General features: G+C 42.2%; 1 protein-coding gene across 1 annotated transcript in view; it reads right to left on the bottom strand.

The window, feature by feature from the left end:
* Window positions 1-7315, bottom strand: part of MARVELD3 (MARVEL domain containing 3) — a 30981-nt gene extending 23666 nt beyond the window's left edge. Inside the window, exon 1 of the mRNA XM_023514095.1 lies at window positions 7310-7315. Within this exon, the coding sequence (XP_023369863.1) occupies window positions 7310-7315 (6 nt within the window). The remainder of the gene's footprint in view (window positions 1-7309) is intronic.
* Between the last annotated feature and the right edge of the window lie 381 nt (window positions 7316-7696).

Genomic DNA, 7696 nt, shown 5'->3' with positions numbered 1-7696 from the left:
CTCCGTCTCAAAAAAAAAAAAAAAAAAAAAAGAATGTCTCTTTCCTTATCTGATGGATAATGTGAGCAAGATGTTAGCTGAGTGGCACATGGATATAATTTAAATGTTTGCATTGTTAACCAAAATGAGAGGCTGAGGTAAGAGTCTCAACCAGTCGAGGTTTATGGAACTTGAGGATGCACCAGGGAAAAACAAAAGTCACAGAAATGTCTGTGTCTTGTACTGTCTGAAGACATTTTGGGGAGGCTTAGTATTCATATATTTCCTAAAAGGGAGAACCATGTAGGAAGCGGGGGTTGGTGGTGAAGCAAAGGGTTACATTTTTGTGAAACTTCAGTCCATAGGCAGTGATTTTATACAAGATGAGGTAAATCTTTGGGTGGGAGGGGAAGGAATAAAGGAATAATGAGTTAGGTAGTCATCTCAGGATACGTGGAGAATTTTTTTTTTTTTTTGAGACAGAGTCTCACTCTGTCACCTTGGGTTGAGTGCCATGTTGTCATAGCTCACAGCAACTGTTAACTCTTGGGCCTGAGTAAACATCTTGCCTCGGGCTCCCAAGTTGCTGGGACTACAGGAGCCCACCACTATGCCTGGTTGATTTTTCTGTTTTTAGTAGAAATGGGGTCTCACTGTTGCTCAGGTTGGTCTTGAACTCCTGAGCTCAAGCACTATACCTGCCTCAGCCTCCCAAAGTGCTGGCTTCACAGGTGTGAGCCATTGCACACCCAGTCTAGGTGGAAGATTAATTGATCTTGTCTTTGTTTTGTACCTGAGAAGATAAGCTTGTGTGTTTTTTTTTTTTTTTTTTTTTTAGCTTTTGTGTGTGTGTGTGTTTGTTTGAGACATAGTCTTACTCTGTCACCCTGGGTAGAGTGCCATGTTGTCTTAGCTCACAGCAACCTAAAACTCTTGGGCTCAAGCAATCCTCTTGCCTCAGCCTCTGAAGTGGCTGGGACTACAGGCACCTGCCACAATGCCTGCCTGCTTTTTCTCTTATTCATAGAGACGGAGTCTCGCTCAGGCTGGTCTCCAACTCTTGAGCTCAAGTGATCCTCTTGCCTTAGTTTCCCTAAGTGCTGGGATTACTGGGTGAGCCACTGGGACCGGCCAAAGATAAGCTTGTAATGGACCTTATCAGTGTGAAATCTAACAGACTGTAGTTTTAGGAGCTTGACTTAGATTGTTTAACTACAATTGACAGGCATTTGTTTATGGAAGGATATTAAGTCTTGGAAGGCCAATAAAAAATTACTTATGAATAATTCGCGAGGGTCGTCATCTACAGATGTGTGAGGCCTTTTGCCTTTCTTGCAGGGAGAGTCTTGCTAACATACAATGCTTTGCCACAAGGTTGTGAAGTGACAGCCATTCATTTGGGAAACAGATGGCTGGCATGGGTGTTGCACAAATCAGTTTCTAGGCTTAAATTTTCCTTTGGTATAGTAAGTTTGAGCGTCCTGAGATTTTTTATTTTCCTTTACAGCATGTTGAAGGTCCATGCCAGGTTTGAAACAGGCTTTGCAGAGACAATGGAGATGGCTTTTCATCAGAGATGTACCTCAGTCAAATTTGTTGTAGAAATAACATTCCAGAGAATGTTCTAGAGAGAGAGCAGGCCCCAACAGAGGCCCTGGCATGGGAGATGAGGAGAAGGTGGACTTGAGAGCTATTAAGAAGGATAATTACATGAGCAAGAAGGAGCAAATAGTATTGGACGTCTGAGAACACCCAGTGAACTACAAATGCTCAAAACATTCAGTAAAGGTCAATGACGTTCAATGAATATCAGATACTGGTAGCTGTAACATTTTTACTACAGTGAACCTACATAAGTTAAAGGTGAGAAAGCATCAGCTGTGTTGGGAGGTTGTCAGTAACTTTGGACAGATTGTTTTTAGGAGAAAGTTGCTAGCAAGGGACCAGAATGCACTCTTGGGTGAGAAGTATCAAAAAAAAAAAAAAAAGACTTCCAGGAGAGAGTAGAGGGGAGGTTGTTTCTTTGGAAGAAAGAGATTCATTTACACAAAACTGTAAGTTTAAGATGAAGAGGATAAATAAAGGGCTGAAAAATAGAAACAGCCTCTCAGCCGTGGATGCTTAGGTCCTGCTCTCCTGTCTGCACCTCTCGCTAGAGAAACCCTTCTCTTGTCAAAGTCTTAATTTAAGACAGTTAAAAACATGGCTTTTTAACAAATATAAAGTGGGGATGTGTCAAAGATCTACTTAGCTCATTAATGACAGAACAGCAATATGGTTCAAAGGTGTATGGGAGAGACATTCAATGAAAAGGCAGAATTCTGACTTGGCAGTCATTTCCTAAACTGGCTAATGTCTTATAGATGGAGTGACCAATTGCTGCCTTTTTGGTCCAGAGACAAACAAAGAAGGGCTCAGGAGAATTTTGGAGTTGGAACTTGGGAATCATAACACTTCTTTGGAAGGGGCTAGAATGAATTAGCTGGTATGTGACAAGGTGACACAGTGCAGTTGCTGAACCTCTGGCTTCTCTCCTGCCCTTGAGGACTTGACTGATGTCACGTTTGGGGTTGGCAGATGATTTTTATTCTGGAATGTTGAGGTAGGGTGATTGAGGATGATGAATCCAGGGGAATCAGTGGATAAATGTATTTAGATAAATCTGATGGAGAGGTTAAGGCCAATTATCTTAGGATTTGGCCTATTGTTTAAAGTTTCTATGAATAATGGTGTTATTAGTTATCTGTTGCCGTGTAACAAATTTCCCCAAAAGTTAGAGGCTTAAAACAACAATATTAATTTATTTATCTCTTATGGTTTCTGTGTGTACTTGTTTCTTATTGAGACTGTAACTAATTATCATAAATTTACTAGCTTAAAAAAAGGATTTATTACCTTATAGTTTTGGAGATCAGAAATTCAAAATGCATGTTATGGGCTAAAAATGGAGGTGTTAACAGAGTACACTCCTCTGGGAGGCTCTGTGGAACTCATTTCTTGCTTTTCCCATTTTCTAGAGGCTGCCCACTTTCCTTGGCTCATGGCCACATTGTTCTGATCTCTGTGCTGACATCACATTTCCTTCTCTGACTATTGGCTCTCTCCCGCGTCCTTCTTTAAAGGACTCTTGTGATGACAGGGGGAAGGACTCTTGTGATAACAGGGGGCCCACCCAGATAAGCTAGGATAATATCCCTATCATAAGGTCCTTAATCATATCTGCAAAGTTGATTTTGCCATAGAAGGTGACACATTCAAAGGTTCCAGAGAGTGGGATGTGGACATCTTTGGAGGAACTTTATTCTGTTTACCACACTGTGGGTCAGAAATTCAGGAATGGCTTGACTGGGGGGTTTTCATGTCTCACTTAAGGTTGTAGCCAAGAATCTGCTCCAAAGGTAGGCTATTCACATGAAGGGCAAGTTGATTCTGCCTGCTGTTAGGGGGGCCACAGTTCCTTTCCAGCTGAGCCTCTCCACAGGGCTAGTTGAGTGTCACCACAACATGGCAGCTGGCTTTGCCCAGAGCCGGAGATTCAAGAGACCACAGTAGAAATTACAATGCCTTTTTTGACCTTTGCTTTGTAAACCACAAGCTATTATTTCCACAGCATTCTATTGGTCACACAAGTCAGCCCTTAATGAATGTGAGAGGAAAAATAAGGATCATTAGGACAGACTGTCTTGAGGAATGGCCATCCCAAATGGTAATTATCACCCTTCTTTAGATATAAGAATTTTCCCAGATTGTGAAGATTTTTCAAAGCATCCTCTATCTTCAGAAAAAGTCCACAAAATCATGTATGTGTGTTTTTCATTATAAAATTAATGTAACAATATAAAACTAACCCCTTTCCTAACCATAAATTATTTTCAATTTTGCATATTTTATGAAGGTTTTGTCTGTAAAAATGTTTTACACATTATAGTATTATTGTTATGATGCACATAAAATTTTGCAGTATGATGATGACTAGGTTGAGTCCATGGTCTCCAGAACCAGAGGAACCAGGTTCAAAACCCAGTTTCACCACTTATTATCTATGTGAGCATGAGAAAGTGACTCAACTTTGTTTTGCCTTCATTTTCTTATCAGCAACATGAAGATAATAATACCTCTAGGGCTGGTGTGAAAATTAAGAGTTAACATATTTGAAGCATTAGTGCCCAGTACTTACAAGGGCTAAATTAAAAGCTTGCTATTATTGTTTTTACTATTATTTCTCTTAGCATTATATTAGAAAACAGTATTATGGGTTGAACTGTATCTTCTCCAAACAAAGGTATGTTGAGGTTTTAATACCCCTGCCTCAGAATGTGACCTTGTTTGGAGATAGGGTATTTTGTTTTCTAATTTCAGATTAATATTATGGTACAAATGATAATGTTACATTGTTTGCGTGTGTTAGGTAAAGTCCAAGTTGTAGTTGAGCCCTTCACCCAGGAGGTGAGTCATACACCCCTACATTGTGCCTGTTAGGTGAGAGCTTACCAATCCCCCTCCCACCTCCCTCCCTCTCTTCCTCCACTGGAATTTAAGTGTGTTTTTCTCTTGTGTGGGTGTGTATTAGTTCATCTACAGGTTTCGTATTAACATTGAGTATTAGTAATGGATATTTGCTTTTCCATTCTTGTGATGTTTTACTAAGGAGAATGTTTTCAACTCCACCTAGGTTAATACAAAAGTTGTAAAGTCTCAATGTTTTCTATGGTTGAATAGTATTCCATAGTATACATATACCACAGTTTGTTAATCGTTTACGGGTTGATGGGCACGTGGGTTGATCCCACATCTTGGTGATTGTCAATTGAGCTGTGATAAACATTCTGGTGCAAATGTCCTTATGGTAAAATGATTTTTTTTCTTCTGGGTACATGCCTAGCAATGGGATTGTGGGATCAAATGGAAGGTCTACTTTTAGCTCTTTGAAGAGGCTGTATTAGTTTGCAATCCCACCAACAGTGTAAAAGTATCCTGGAGAGGGGGTCTTGTTTTAGGTAATCAATTTAAAAGTAGGTTCTCAGAGTGGGCCATAATCCAATAGGACTGGTGTACTTACGGAGGGGAAATTTGGACACAGAGAGAGAAAGACACTCATAGAGGGAGGATGTTGAGAAGAGATACGAGAAGATGACACCCACTTACAAGCCAAAGAGAGAAGCCTGACCAGATCCTTCCCTCGTAGCCCTAAGAAGGAATCAACCCAGGCCAGGCACTATGGCTCATGCCTGTAACCCTAGTACTCTGGGAGGCCAAGGGGCATGGGTTGCTTGAGCTCAGGAGTTTGAGACCAGCCTGAGCAAGAGTGAGACCCCCTGTTTCTACTAAAGCTAGCTCAGTGTTGTGGCAGGTGCTCGTAGTCCCAGCTCCTCAGGAGGCTGAGGATCACTGGAACCCAGGAGTTTGAGGTTGCTGTGAGCTAGGCTAATGCCAGGGCAGTCTATCCAGGGCAACAGAGGGAGACTCTGTCGAATGAAAGAAAGGAAGGAAGGAAGGAGAGGAAAGGAAGGAAAGGAAGGAAGGGGGCAAAGAAGGAAGGATGGGAGGGTAGAGGGAGGGAAGGAGGGAGGGAAAGAAAAGAAAGGAAGGAAGGAAGCCTGAGCTAGAGTGAGACCCTGTCTCTAAAAATAGCCGGGCGTTGTGGCTGGCACCTGTAGTCCCAGCTACTCAGGAGGCTGAGGCAAGAGAATCGCTTAAGCCTGAGAGTTTGAGGTTGCTGTGAGCTGTGACACCATATCACTCTACATGGTGACAAAGTAAACCTCTGTCTCAAAAAAAAAAGAAAGAAAGAAAGAAAGAAACAAAAAGGGAGGGAAGGAATAAAAGAAAGAAAAGAAAGAAGGAAAGAAACCTTCCAACACCTTAATTTCTATCTTCCAAAAACATGAGAAGATAAATTTCTGTTGTTGAAGCCACCTGGTTTGTGGTACTTTATTACAACAGCACAAGCAAACTAATACAGACATTTTCTTATGGTGGTAAATGGCTTTTGTAATTGTGATTATAATGGGTATTTACACCTTTGAATCAATGTCTTAATTTCCTTAGCTATTCCCCAAGTGTGGGCATTTAGCAGGTTTTCATTGTTTCACTATTAGAGCTCAGGCAGAAATAAATATAGTAGCAAGAATGACTGCAGTCAGTGGTGTGCTGGAGATGAACTTGTGCTGGTTCATGAGAACTGCTTGTGTTTCTTCCCAATTCTGCATTCAATGACCTCACATGGGCAGCGTGAAATCAGCTATGGTGGGAGTATTTATACCAAGGAAATTGCAAACCCTACAAATCAGGGATAGTCCCCGGGAGAGCCAGCTGTGGAGCGCTCATCAGCCACCACTGACAGCAGCCAGTATGTGTTACATACTGACAGATTGCTGTACGCCTGGCTCTGTGCTCTGCTTTTTATTGCTTTTGCTCACAAAACTCTGAAGTAGGAAAATTATTACTTTCATTTTGCTGGTGAGGAAATGGAAGTTGAAGAACTTGTCTGAGGTCAGAGAGTTGGCTTAAGTGGCAAATACTGGACTCAAAATAATTTCTCTGAGGCTGACGTCCATGATTTTAACCATGATAGGCCAAGGATTGTTTCTCTCCCTTACTAAATTATTTCTTTAGGATAAATGATCAGGACTGGGGATTCCTAGACCCATGAATCTTTTTGTGTCTCAATGTGGTTGGCCACGTTGTTTTTATAAACAAAGGGAACGCTGGTGGCTTGCGTTGAAACATGACCACGGGGAGTCAAAGTCCTGTGTACTTATTTGACTCTCTGTGGCCTCTCCAGGGTTCTGAGCACTGTGCATCGTTTCATTTTCCATCATAGCTCCCAGCAATGAAGTCCAAGAGGGAGAAAACAAGTTGTTGTCTAAACCTTAAGACATCAGTAATGGCACGCGTACCATAACCCCAAACAGGTTCCTCCAGCCTTTTCATCTCAGTAAACATCCTGTAGGTTGCCTTGAAAAGTGACTCAGAACAAGTCCACTGCCCTGCCAGGGAATGGCGCCTGAGTCAAGTGATCTGTTGGGCCAGTGTGGCTCTCTGCACACTGACGTCAGCTGGGTATCCCAGCCTGTTTTCAGCCCCACGGTGACCAGTAGTAGCTGGTATGGGTGTTTCCCAGCTTGAGTTTCATAATGTCTCAGGGAAAGTAGTTGAATGCAAGAGGTAGGCTTGGACCAAGGAGGGTGGAACTCTGACTCCCAGAGCCAGGTTCTAGGAAAATCTAGACACAGACGAAATATGTGGCTCACAACTTTCAAACCTCCTCACTCAGCATTGTTTCCTTCTTTAGGGACACGAGTCACCCTCAGCAGGCTGCAATCTTTACCTCCATGTCCCCAACCTCCCAAACTTTGCTCCAAGTAAACATTTATACCAAGGGGCAAATAATCTTTTTCTATAATAATAACATGCCATCCAGTCCCCCACACAGAAGTTCTACAGGATGGGGGCGGGGGGGGCATTGTCCATTGTTCTCACTTACCTGGCATTTGGTAAGTGCTCAGTTATACCTATATGCATATAATAAAAAATAAATGGAAAGGCTGAGTGCAGTGGCTCACGCCTGTAATCCTAGCACTCTGGGAAGCAGGCAGATTGCTTGAGCTCAGGAGTTGGAGACTAGCCCAAGCAAGAATGAGACCCCATCTCTACTAAAAAACTAGCCAAACACTATGGCAGCCACCTGTAGGCCCAGCTACTTAGGAGGCTGAAG

Source organism: Otolemur garnettii, unplaced genomic scaffold, assembly GCF_000181295.1.
Source record: "Otolemur garnettii isolate 467f Iridium unplaced genomic scaffold, OtoGar3 scaffold00047, whole genome shotgun sequence".
In the NCBI taxonomy this organism is placed as follows: Eukaryota; Metazoa; Chordata; class Mammalia; order Primates; family Galagidae; genus Otolemur; species Otolemur garnettii.
This window is presented reverse-complemented; position numbering and strand designations above follow the sequence as displayed.